This window comes from Emydura macquarii, unplaced genomic scaffold (assembly GCF_026122565.2).
Source record: "Emydura macquarii macquarii isolate MOO-44397 ecotype Brisbane River unplaced genomic scaffold, CSIRO-AGI_Emac_v2 contig_554, whole genome shotgun sequence".
NCBI lineage: Eukaryota > Metazoa > Chordata > Testudines > Chelidae > Emydura > Emydura macquarii.
In genome coordinates, this window is record NW_027130691.1 from 14,123,401 (window position 1) to 14,136,757 (window position 13,357).

General features: G+C 39.6%; 2 protein-coding genes across 7 annotated transcripts in view; both read left to right on the forward strand.

Moving 5' to 3' along the window:
- Positions 1 to 5,128, forward strand: part of GOLGA3 (golgin A3) — a 38,898-nt gene extending 33,770 nt beyond the window's left edge. For all 4 annotated transcript variants that reach the window (XM_067539812.1, XM_067539815.1, XM_067539814.1 and 1 more), the window contains one exon: positions 713 to 5,128. In XM_067539812.1, the coding sequence (XP_067395913.1) occupies positions 713 to 920 (208 nt within the window). In that variant the 3' untranslated portion in view covers positions 921 to 5,128. The remainder of the gene's footprint in view (positions 1 to 712) is intronic.
- A 3,516-nt stretch (positions 5,129 to 8,644) lies between these two features.
- ANKLE2 (ankyrin repeat and LEM domain containing 2) overlaps positions 8,645 to 13,357 on the forward strand; it is a 35,369-nt gene continuing 30,656 nt past the window's right edge. For 2 of the 3 annotated variants that reach the window (XM_067539817.1, XM_067539818.1), the window contains exon 1: positions 8,719 to 9,013. In XM_067539817.1, the coding sequence (XP_067395918.1) occupies positions 8,779 to 9,013 (235 nt within the window). In that variant the 5' untranslated portion in view covers positions 8,719 to 8,778. Of the gene's footprint in view, positions 8,684 to 8,718; positions 9,014 to 13,357 lie in introns of those variants that run through there. The other variant, XM_067539819.1, reaches the window with a different exon arrangement.

Genomic DNA, 13,357 nt, shown 5'->3' on the forward strand with positions numbered 1-13,357 from the left:
GCAGACTCTGGAATGCCAGGTTGTGTGTGATGAGGTTTTGTCTGTTTCCTTATTCTGTATTATTTTCTGATCCTTCTTCCACCTTATAGCATTATTTGCTCTTCAGCATATTAGTATGTTAGTGTAACGTACATCCAAGTTGCTATCACCCAGCTGCTTGGGAGTGTTAAATGCCTCCACTGAAGCTACAGTTCCACTTTATTCCTGACCAGGGGAATGTATGGAAAAGAACACACTGCCATGCTGACTTCCTCTTTCGACTAAGTGTATCCTCTCCATGTTGCTTCCAGCTTCAAGATTCCTGAGTTTCTTGGAGACTTAAGCTATGTCTACACTTAAAACATTGCAGCTGCATTGCTGTAGTGCTTCAGTGTAGACATTCACTGCAGTGACGGGAGAGGTTCTCCCATTACTATAGTTAATCCACCTCCCTGAGAGGCAGTGGCTAGGTTGATGGAAAAATTCTTCTGTTGACCTAGCATTGTCTACACTAGGGGTTAGGTTGGCATGTTCAGGGATGTGAATTTTTCACACCGCTGAGAAACATAGCTATGCCAATGTAAGTCTTCAGTGTAAACTAACCGTCACTTCTCCCATATACAAGTGCATTGTGTTTCCGTTATGCTTTAGGATTAGGTCAATGCATTAGTCAATGTTTTTGAGACTAACTTTCAACTGATATTTCTGCTTTTTCCCCCACCGCTTTCAAAAGGCAAGAAATGGACAGCCTCCAGCGTCAGATGGAGGAACACACCATAACAGTACATGAATCAATGTCTTCGTGGACTCAGATGGAAGGGCAATTAATGGACCTTACCTCTACCTGTCCTGCAACAACATCAGGCGAGCAAGAAATTCCTTCTGAGGACATAAAAGAACAGAATCGCAATGCTGGTGACAAAGAAGTGTTGAAACAATAACCACCTCAGCTGTTTTTCATCACAACTGCTTTAAGTGTGTACAAGAATCTTTATCGTTATTTATTTTTCATTTTTTTCAGTGGAGTTTAGAGTTTTGCTTTTGCCTTTAACAAAGAGCAAATGAATGGTTTCAAGGAATCAGCAAAACATTCATTGCAGATCATGCTGTTTTAAGGTTTCCTATGAAAAACCACCCCATACCTCACTGAAGTAATGAAATCCATGTTGGGGACAGATGATAAAATTGGCTCATTTATGAGTCTAGGCAGAAATTCAGAGGGAGGATTTTAAAAAAATCTGAATTATTACTAGAGATAGGCCAAGAAGACAGTGTTGGTTCTAGATCTGGATCTTTTTAATTTAGTTAAGAGTGCACTGTAATCTTACAACATCAAATTATTTAAAATTTCCCATCATCTTGGGCTGCATTCAGATTGTATCTGGAAAATAAGTCTCTTTCCAGTTCCAACCATATATGTTGGGTCAGGCTTGGGGATCTGAATCCGAAACCTCCACTCACTTGAATTCAGGGTGCAGATGTCTGGATTTCAAATTTTGGTTCAAGCCTGTCTCTAGTTATGACAAACACCATGGACCTAGATTAAAAGAAATTGACTATAAAAGATGGTCAGTGCAGACCAGTAAATTTCTTTGGCAATGTTTGCCCAGGACGTTTTCTGGAGTGCCTGATTTCCCTCTTGCATTCTCAGGCCAGTAGGGAGCTTTGTTTCATTGCACAATTTTTTTTATTTTATTTTTTTGGTGCACCTTTTTAGTTAATTTCTGAAGTAGATATCCCTGGTGCAGGGTATGTATATAAATAATAATTATCTGACCTGAAGTATCTGTTTTAATTTGCTCAAACAGTAAGTTAAGATTGATGTGGGGGTTTTGTTACTGTCATTGTTTTAATATTATGACATTTGAGTTTGCTGTTGGAAAACATTGTACATAGGCCTTAGGGAAACTAGCCCCCAAAATCAGAGCTTTTTGACATGTAACTATTTTATTTGTATCTTTTTAAAGATAAAATTATAATGCCTATAAAATTTTTATTTTCCTAAGCTTTAACTTTCTTGTTCCCTTTTCTTATCCTGCTCCCAGTAGGTGCACATTGTTTATGAATGGGAGCATTGGCACTTCCTTCCAGAGGCACCCTGCTTAACCTAATGCAAGATGATTGAACCATTGCCTTAGATTAATTTCTCCTTTGATCATATCCCTGTCCTGTTGACAATGCAGGGGGATAGGTCATCCCTTCCTCCTTATTCCTCTGCAAGCAACATAGAGGCTTTGTTTTGCCTACTCTACACTCTGAATCACACTTAGCCACATGACAAACTTTCACCTAAATCAGTGGACACTCACATACATACATTTGTTTTTCGTTTTTGTTGAAAGATGTAGAAAATAGGGACAGTTATATGCTCTGTAGTTTGGATTTTTTGATCAATCAGTACAAGTAGATTAAATTAATGAAAAAACTGATGAGGTTCTCTTCAGATAAGGATTGTTTGGTACTTGGTTATTTGCATGTAATGAGACACGTTATCATCCTTATCTCTGTTCTGCAGGTGGCCAGAATCCATCTTTTTCTACAGAGGCAGTTATCTCTTTCCTTTGAGGGGGCTGTTTTTTTGCAATACCTTATTTAAAAAAAAAAAAAAAGCTAAAACAAACATCTGCCTTTATCTACAAATTAAGTTCTCTACACCTCTTTTATTAAAGCTTTAATTCTGTTGTAGGACAAACTGTTCAGCAGGGTCTAAACTGACTGATCGTGAAACTCCAGTACTGGATTATATCTTACTTTTTGCAAAAATAAAATATATGAAGGACTGAAGTGAAAAGTCAAGGATTTCAGGTTTGAGAGGGAAGGAATGGTTTAATGTGGCATTAGTTGCCAATCATGTAGGATTACTGAACTGTTTAAAAAAGTCAAAAGCTTTACTGACTAGCCCAGGTGTGCTAATGTTTATATACCTAAGTCTTATTTTACAGAGTAAATGGTACTGAGTAATTTTGCTGCTGTTCATGTCCTTTAAGCTGCCTGTATATTATGCTCTAAGAGGAAAAAATAAAACATACTGTATTGTTAATTGATTGAGTTAAAATTACATAATGACTAATATATTCAGTACAAAAAAAAATTATCAAATGTTCATGTTTTTAAGTAAAATATCATTTGTACAGGGTTAATGTTACTGTTCTGTGTTACAAATACATTATCTACAGGTAAGAATCCATTATGTTTTAATTTGTAAGTTTGGCAATGTTTATACTGCCAAAGCATTTATCTGAGATCAGAGAAGGCCGGATCATAGGGAACATGAATAGTTTTTCAGAATGTCTGTCTCTTTTTATATCGTACTAGTTATCATAATGTACCCTTTTTCAGGGCAGTGCTGCAACTTTCTCATGAGTTCTTTAAGACAACAGAGTGTATATTAATACAACAAAGTAGCCTTAAGTGTGTAGTTTTCCTCTTAAGAAAGATAATTATATTAAATTCTGACATAAATTAGTTATGTGAAAATTGACTTCTCCTTTACTCCACCCACCTGTCTCTGAGGGTACCCAGTTTCCTTTTTTAGACTCTTAAGATATCACACTTCCTGTTTTCTTTTATATTCACCATCCTTTACAAAATAAAAACAAAACCCATCCTCTTGACCAAAAACGGATGGATGCCATTTGAGGGGCCTAAATCCTACGAAATGATGAACACATCTTACTCCTAGTGAAGTCAGCGCATTTTGAAGAAAGTCAGCATGTCCTAGGAGATGCTCAGCACATCATGGGAGTAGACCTACACTTTAAAGCCAATCAGCCTTATTCCTTAGTTGTTCAGAGAGGTGGTGATTGTGTTTTTTAAAAGGTTCTCCCTTCCACTCGGGGGCTCAGCATAATGTCTCCACAGCAGTACCAGACCAGTAAAACTAGGAGTGGAAATAAAACAGTTGGTCTTGTCTGCTTGTATAAGAGTACTGACAAATAATTAAGAAGAAAATTGGTGCCTCACTAACATTGGTGTGCTTTCAGAAACTAAAGGAATAATCTCAAATCTATTTTTGCTGTGTTTTGCACTGCAATGGAATGTAATTTCTATTTATGTTTCCTCACTCCTAATAGTTGCTAGTTCCCCAGCCAAATTTTAATGATGAAAGAGAAATAAATGTTGCTGTATTGTGAAAATATTTACTAAGTGATAAGGTGTTAAAGGCTGCAGCATTATTTTTCAAAAGTGTATTGTTTTTGTTTTTAATGAAACTTGCACAGTTGACTGTTTTAAACCTATGTTGGAAGGAAGCTTCTATAGTTACTGAGTCTCTGGTGTTGTATTTTGCATGAAGTTTAATTTCATTGTCTTCCAGGTTACTTGGAGAATTTTGTATACCACATTAGATGGTCAACTCAATTCTTCCTCATCTTGTGAACGAAGTCTGATCCCATATTGTTCACTCAGGCAAAATACCCCTTTTGAAATCTGAGAGTTCCATGTGTGTAAGGAGTAGGATAGTGCCCAGAACGGAAATTATATTTAGGGCATATACATTCATATATTCTATATTCCTCCTTATACACTTGAAATTCAGTATTGCAGGTGTTTAACAGCAGTTAAACTACCCCACAGGGTGCATTGATGGTAATCTGGTCAATATAAATTTGATTCAAAGACGGCAGATTCACTACTGATTTAATAGATACACAAACTGGTGATGTATGCTATCTTAATTTTGGCAGTGAGGTGTGAATTCTTGCATGTCACCCCCACAGTGACCCAGAAGCAGTGTTTCATTATGAAACCAGTGACAGCCCAGAATAACTATTAATGCTAGCCAGATGGGATATGATAACATTGAACTCTCAATAAAGCGTGCATCATTCTAGTCATGGGGAGCTGTCTCACTTAGGAACTGCTTTGTCCCTATTACAAAAGCATAGATTTCTTGGGGAGAGAAACATGTTCTAAATATTGTAAAAGAAATGCTGTCATGTTTTATGTGAGATTTTCAATCTGTCTAATCTGATTGTATTTATAAAAACATTGTCATTTCACAAAGTTTCTGAGTGGATAACCCAAGGGAGGGAGGAGTTATAGTATGTACAACTAATGATTATGACCTTACAAAGCATGTTAATTAAAAAAATTAAGATGTGCATAGGAATTCCTGAAAAGTTTTGTGCAATAAACTATTTTTGGTAAAGGGTTTCATGTTTTTACTTTGATAGTGAAATTGGATTTATTTTCTTTGGGTTTTTTTTTTTGTTTTTGTTTGCAGTAAACTTTTTTGTATATAACATTCTAAAGATGCTGTACAGAAACTTTTTAAAAAAAGATCTGTTTATTTTAAAGGAATACTTTTATTGTATATTACTTTACACTGAATCTTAAAACATTTTAACTATTGATTGTATTTGTGTTTCCATTATATTTAATTTGCTGAGAGTTTGCATTGAACTTATCAGGAAAGATGAAAGAGAAGTAGGGTGCTTCATTGGCCTTATTTTCCTGATAGTTGAAGTCAAATGTACAAAACTGAAAAGCGGGGAAATGTCATCTTGATTTTAATTTAAATACAGAAATTTCAAATGAAAAGAAACTAATGAAAATGACTGTACCATCCTTTCAGCATTAAACAGTGTAAGATAAAGCAGGGATTCTCAAACTTTTTTTGCTGGGACTCCCTTTGAAAATATTTCAGGCTGTACTGACCCCTTCCCTTCTGCCATGTCACCCTTACCGGTATAAGCAGGAGCTGACAGCTCACAACCACCTCATAATAATCTTGCAACTCCCTGAGGGATCATGACCCCCGTTTGAGAACCCCTGAGTTAAAGGGATGTTGTCAACCTCTATTTCAAGGCCTCTCATTTAAACTTGTACACACAGGCTGGTTTATTGTTCTATCGTGCCTGTATAGGCCAAACTCTCAAGGTAGATATGCTGTACATAATGATAGGACGTGTATAGACTAGTTAACTGTGTTCTGAAACCATCCTACAATTCTGTTTTTTTGTTTTGTTTTTTAAATATGATTTCAGGTCTTATGGTTGTGCTGGCCAGCATGAAGAGGGCCTAACATCAGGTTTTTTTTAATTGTGTGTCATTCACACTGGAAACAGTTATATTTAATAAAATAGTCTTGAATGGCTCTCAAAGAACACGTGGATTAATTTGGTAACTTTTAAAATGGTAATTTTAGCAAAAGCGTACCTGTGAAAACACAAATTTACTTTCCATCATTGAAGAGCAAGCTAAAAACAATTGTAGAACTATAGCCCCAAGCAGAGCTAGCCACCCCTGAGTTGGTCAGGAGACCTCCAGACTCCAGGGAAGTTTATCAATCCATTTGGTATCCCTTTACCTGCAGAGTAGACCCCACCAACTAGCAGGTCCAGTAAACTCTGAGACATAGACCAAAAGTAACCCCATAATCCTAGGAGTCCACCATTACCAATACTTCGTCCACAGCTGGCTCCAACCTTTTCTTTTTTCAAGTTCTTCCTATAGTCTTGCTGCTTTTGTGATGATAAAACAAGAAACTATATATTAGCCCCTATACTGGATTTCATAGTGTCCTGGCTTGTGCCTGTGCCTAAGAGCATAAGCTCTTTTGGGCACAGATTTTCTATTTTATCTAGCTCAAGTACGTTGTTGGCACTAAAAAAACCATTGGAGCAGAGTAGGGCTTCTAAAACTAGTAGAAGAACAGCAGTCAGTTGAGAAAGATACCTAGTCACCAGGGGACACATACATGGCAGTATTTTCTGAAACTAGATGACCCCCCCCCCCCCCCCCCCCCCCCCCCCATCTGGTTCTTAACAAACATCAACTATCCATATAAAAGCGCTGGGGATCAGAGTCTGAACATACAGTAAATTTAGTAACTGAATAAAGGAATATTCTTTCATAATTATTTTGCTATAGGGCTTCTGCATTCATCTACTCATGTTTATGAATGGCTGAGTCAAGATTAGCGCCATTTCTTTTGACTATTTTTAAAAATAAATTGTTTATATCTGCATAGTCTTTTGGTGGTGTTATAATTCCCAAGTTCTTTAGGATCTAGATGTTAATGTGGCAGTGACTTACGCTAGCCTTAGCTGTACATTTGCAAGGGTTAGACACCATTTCCAGAAGGACCAAAGTTTGTTAACGGAGTGTAAAACTGAGTGATAAATCTTCAGAATAAGAGTAAAAAAATAAAAAACTGGACCAAATCTTTCAAAAGATTTTAACAAAAAGTTCTTAAAATAATGAAAGTATCAATGTTCAAACAATAAAGTACAAACAATAACGAAGCATGATACAGCCATGTGTTACTACCAGTGTTACTGACATAGTGTGGTACAAAACACAGATTGCAGGAGGGCAGTTCCAAGTATCTCTGTATCCTACATAATCTGGGGAATTTGTCCAAATGAGCTAACATTTTCCCCATTTCACCTCCTACATTTCAACCTACTATGTTTTGAGGCTGGGATAGCTTGGGGGAAATGGGCTGCAGGGAGGCAATGGGATAGATTTTAGGCAAGGGAAGGGGTGAGTCCAATCTAAATCCAGGGTATGCCCATACCTTGAATACTATGTGCAGTGCTAAACACCCCATCTCAAAAAAAGATATTAGAATTGTACCTTTTACAGAAAAGGGCAACAAAAATGATTAGGGATCTGGAGCAGCTTGTGCAGAGGTTAAAAAGACGGGGACATGGTGTGGAGAAAGAGAATAAGTAAGTGTTATTTACCCCAACACATAACACAAGAACCAGGGGTCAGCCAATAAAATTAATGGGCAGCAGGTTTAAAACAAACAAAAGGCAGCGAGTCTTCACACAAGGCACAGCCAACCTGTGGAACTTGTTGCCAGGTGATGTTGTGAAGGCCAACAGTATAACTCAGTTTAAAAAAAAAATAAGGTGATTTCATGGGCAATAGATCCATCCAAAGCTACTAGCCAAGCTGTCCAAGGATGCGACCCCAGGATCTGGGTGGCCCTAAACCGCTGACAGCCTGGGTGGCAGGGGCCGGATCGCTCGTCTCTGAAGCACCTGGCCAGGCAGGGCACAGGCCCGGAAGCACCAGTCCGTCTGACCCCGCCTGGAGGCCCTTTTGCCGCGCTCCCTGCTCCATTCTCCAGCACCTGCAGCCCGCTCGGCTCCTGCCCACGCAGCAACCCTAGGGCTTGGCCTCTGCCCCCGTAGCAGCTACTGGGCCCCAGCGGGCGCAGGACCCTCCTCATCCGCCGGCCCCACTGGAATCCCTGAGTCAGGTTCCAGGGAAGGCCACAGCCCCAGCGCTGCCTGAGGCCCCCCCGTGCGTGCAACGGGTCTCAGCCACCTTTTTCCCGTCAGCCACCGCAGCAGGTGCAGTAGCAGCCGGTAATGGATTTTTCCCATCAGGCACCGGGGCTGGGCGGGGCACTAAGGACCGTGCAGTTGTTAAATTCCCCTCAGGCAGGAGCCTGAACGGCTTATTATTGCGTGCCACCCCTCTGCTTTCCCAGCAAGCCCTGAGACAGGAGGCGTAGGAGAGAAGGGGGTGGGGGCTGTTTTTCTAGCAGGCAGCTCTGTGACGGGGGGAGGGAAGATCTGTTTTCCTGTCAGGCAGCGGAGAAGACAGACGGTCTTGCGCGGTTGGAGGGCAGCGGGGTCCTTGTAAGGCCCTGTGGGTGCGACGCACGCGGGGAAGGGCGGGAACGGTGCCCGTGAAGGGGGGGTAATGGGGGGAGGAGGAGACGGAAGCCGGGAGGCTGCCTGAGGTACTCGCTGTCGCTACGGGTGCTTGTTAGGGGAGTGGCTGGCTGGGCGTGAGGCGGGTGGGCTGAACTGGGCCTGGTCTTGAGACGGGACGGAGATGGAGCGGTGGCCAGGGGCTGGGTCGGGTTGGGGTTCCCTGTGGGGAGCCAGCTGGGGCCGCTGGCCCGGCTGGGAGCTGTTGGCCGCCTGCGCGGTGATTGGTATGGTTGGCTGGCTGCTCCGCTTGCTGGACAGGAGGCCGGGCGGCCGCAGGGCTCTGGGGCCGGGCGTGCCGCTCTCCTCCCAACCCCCCCTCTCCGGGGGGAGCCGGCGCTGCAGCGGGAGCCGCCCAGGTGAGAGACTCCGGGGAAAGAGAGGGGGATTTTTGCCTCCTGGCCTTCTGGGTGAACGGCCGGGCTCTGCCGGGGGAGTAGCCCAGCGAGTCTGGAGTAACCGGCCGACCCTATGCCCCTGCAGATCTCGGTGCCTTCAGGTGTTTCTCCCCGGTCCTTCATGGGCCCTTCCTTCCACAGACACCCTCGCTCTCTCGGGGAGCCAGCGCAGCCCCTCCCTGAAACCCCTAGTAGTCTCTGGGGCCTGCCCATTGAGCCCCTCCTCGCTGGCAGGGCCTGACGCAGCTGACTCCTCGGAGAGAGCGGCCCACTCGCGGCGTCTGTGTGCAGCAGCTGTTTCTTCCCGGGAAGTCTGCCACGCCCTTGCTCTTTGTCATCATGGCCTGCCCCAAACACACTCACTCTGGGTTTCCTCCAGATGCTGGCTAGACTTACTTGCTTGCAGGCAGCATTACTGCTTGTCTCCATGTTATCTGCACCATCCCCTGGCCCAGAGATCATGCTCTTTCTAAGATGTCCCTGCCCTGTTTTTTCTCTCCGGATCCTCTCCTGCGTTGTCTTCACCTCCTATTTTCTCAGTATCTTGTCAGGCACGCCCCTCACCCTAGTAATCATCTGCCCTTTTTTTTCTCCTACACATCTTATCCCAGATATATTTCCCAGTATGTTTTCACCACACACATTAGTATAAGACTCTTAGGTGCCATGTTAATAGGCATTTTAGAAATATCCGAAAACAGTTTATTCCCAGAGTTTCTTGGGTCATGCACAATGTTCTTCTGTTGCACACAAATCTCAGCTAATTCTTCATCTGATTTATAGCTAAAGATAGGGCTGAGTTTCAGGGTTGTGCAGGTTTTAAAGAGGGAGGAATTAAATGGTATAATGTCAGTCACATTTTTTGTTCAAACTTCAGAAACTCTTAAAATTCAGTTTTGAATGAGACAGCTGCAACTTCATGTATGTTTTGTTATTGTGTGTTCTGTCTCAATCTGTAAATTTTATTGAGGCGTGTATGTAGCAGCTAGTGAAATGGCAGAAAAGGTAGGAGTAGTCTGAGGAGATGAGGTGCCTTATCAAGTAGTTTTATTGCCTTAGAAAAAGGGATATGGTCTTAGCCTGTGGTTCGCTCATGTCAGTTTTATCCAATTTTGAGTGAATCATATGCTCTTCTGCTGTTTTCATACTGTTGTAAGAAGGAAAGAGGAAATGCTTCCTTTGAGATTTTTAGTTACTAATATCTTGGGTATGAGGAATCCCTACTTTGTACAGCTGTTAACACTTAAGTGTTAAGCTGATAATACTTAAGCCTCACTTTGTAAAGCCTGCTTAAAATAACTGGCAGGACCTTATACATTAAGCTAGAAAAGATAATTGCAGTAGTGCTAGCTACACTTCAGATGTTTCTATATTTAAAGTTGAAAACATTTTTTGTAAGATAACACATTTGCTTTTAAATTGTAAGGATAGATTTTTATCTTCTGATACCTAAATGAATTAGGTTGTCAAAGAGTAAACTTAAAGTACTATTTCTAGGGATTTAAATTTTAAATTAAATCTAATAAAATTTTAAACCCACAGATAAGTTTTTTATTTGGGACACACTTTTTGTATTCCATCCTGTATCAATGTTGTCACTATAATGATGGCAAATTTTGTGTAACTGCCAGTTTATACAACTGAAGGGATAATTACATGTGACAAGGGTGGTTATACCAAATGAAACATCAGTATCACTTTAGGGTAACTCACAAAAATTAGTCTTAAAAATAATTGATGGTGTAAAAACTTTTTTTTTCTTATAACGAAAATAGCTCTTTTGGTCTTGAAAATCCCAGTAGGTACATATATTGTCAAATTAAAAGTAAAATTTTTTTTACCGATGAGTTTACACAAATTGTCAAACCTTTAATTTGTGCTTTTTTAATGTATGACAGCCATATTGCTTAGGCTGCCTTTGGAATTACATTTCTACTTCCTGAACGTGGAAACAAAATTTTTTATGAAGACCTAGATGAGTTCAGAAGCTCAAGGAAGCAACAAATGTCAAAAAAGGGCTTTGAAATTAAAAATCTTTCATATCGGAATGGCTACAGTGTTTCTTTACCAGTTGGCTGCTCTTTTCCTACAGTAATCCATATGTCAAAAGCTCTTTTCATGCTAGGAATAAGACCTTGAAACTAATATTAATTACTATGCCTGCCCATTTTACCATTTCACACCACCACAGATTGAAGTGGTATAATGATAATAGCTGTAATGTGCACTAGTTGTTGCATATTTCAGAAAGGACTTAAAATTCTTTAGGGTAAAGACACTCAGTCTATCTGGAATGTATTCCTTCAGTATTCTGTGTAGAGACGATCATATTTGCTTTTACTTGTATTAATTTTAATTCACTCCACCAGGCAGAAGTGAATGTAGAATTTTTGCCTGTTCATATAATGCATAACTGTTTCTACTAGAATTCCATAAAAGAGTAAAGGAGTCTGGTCTTATGTAGCATTTCAGATTGGCTGTACTGGTTCTGGGGTTTAGAAGTAGGAGGAAGCGCTCTCGTGAGCTGAATTCATTCCTTCATGCATTAAATTACTAATACATAGCCTTCAAAAGTACTATCAATACATTCGTTGGCCATTAGTCTGTAATATTTCCACACTAAGTTTTGCTTATTTTTCCACTTGATTGCAAGTTTTCATCTTCATTGAGAAAGTTCAAAGGAAATACAACTAAGTGGTAACAAGTTTTAATGTGGCTCCAGCTCACATTGTAGCTGAGTTTTGTAACTTTTTAAAATTCATATTGTGAACATGCTTTGGAGAAGAAGAATGTTCTTGGAATTAAGATTCAGAATTGGGAGTGAGGAGATATGATTTTCATTTCCATTTTTGCTGAAGACTTCTTGTGTGACCTTGGGCAAGTCATTTAAGGCCTGCTGATGTGAGAATCCTGTTGAAGTGTATGCAATGTAAGGGTGCTCCATGCCTCAACAGATGGCCCTCCAGAACTCAAGAATCAACAATCTGCGCATGCTGAGACTTAGTTTTCCCCCACTGAAATAGGGGGAAATAAATAAAACTCCCCTACCTCACAGTGTCATAGTTACATTTGTTAGTTTGTAAAGCCTCAAAAATGGAGATATTTGACTGGAAAAATTATGTAAGTGTAGACTATTCTAATCATTTAACTTTTAAAAAGTGTTTCACAAAAACATTTTATTCTATTTGACAAAACACTTGTTTCAGATTCACTGATTGAACTGAAATACATAGTATTTGTTCCTCTGTTCTAAAATTGTATGGTATTTAGTGGACTGCATCATACAGAAGCATTCTACATCTTGTGAATATGGGTATTTTTGTAGCCTAAGTCTTTATTAATCCTGAAATAAAGATATACAAAATATATCTTGAAAAATGTCACACTGTGGGCTCTAGAATATGTATTTAGCATCATACAAATAGCGTCCTCTAATAAGATTTTTTTCTGTGAGGTTCTTTAGCTAGATAAATGGTTTAGAAATGCAGAATTTTTATAGCATTTGAAAATTCTTTTTAGCTGAAGCTTGGTATTTAAAATCCATCTGTGATTTTTCTGAATCTTAAACAATTCTTACTGTAGCCATGGTCAAACTTTTTGACTGGTTTTCTATGTAACTTTATTTTTAACTTGCAGGAATAATTGCAATTATTTCTTTTAAAATAGACAGACTTCTAATTCCTTAACTGGGAAATTTTAGGTAGTGAAATCATTTGAAATCAATTACGTTGCCATGCATATTTTGTCATTGCCTGTATAGTTTTACCAATGCAAATAGGGAAAGAAAAATTAACACTAAAACAATTTGAAAAACTATAGTTCTTACTCTAGGGCTGTGAGACTTAGCCATAAAAGCACCTCCTACCTTCACAATTTTCACACACAAGATAAATAGTTAATCTAAAAGAATTCAACATGCAGAACATTCCCACCCCATTGTTTTGTAAAACAAATTGATGATGTAATAAAACAGTATTAGTTTTCCATACATAGCTTGTTCCTGTTACAAAATGGAGGTTCTGATCTATACTGAAAGTTGCAGTCCTAAATGCTGTTCATAAAACACAAGGAGAATAATAAACTGACAAACATTCCCTAAACTGTCATATCAATTTGGCAGTGTTGTTTTGGGGAGATTTCTGAAAATGGGATGTTATCAAACTTCCAGCCTGGAAGATTTCCTTTGGTTACAAAGGATTAAATTTAAAACCTCTAAAATGCTGCATGTTTGGGAAATATAGTTTGCTTAACAAAATGGAGAGTCTTGCTAAACTTAATTCAGTCAGATAGCTGTTGCAGAAAACA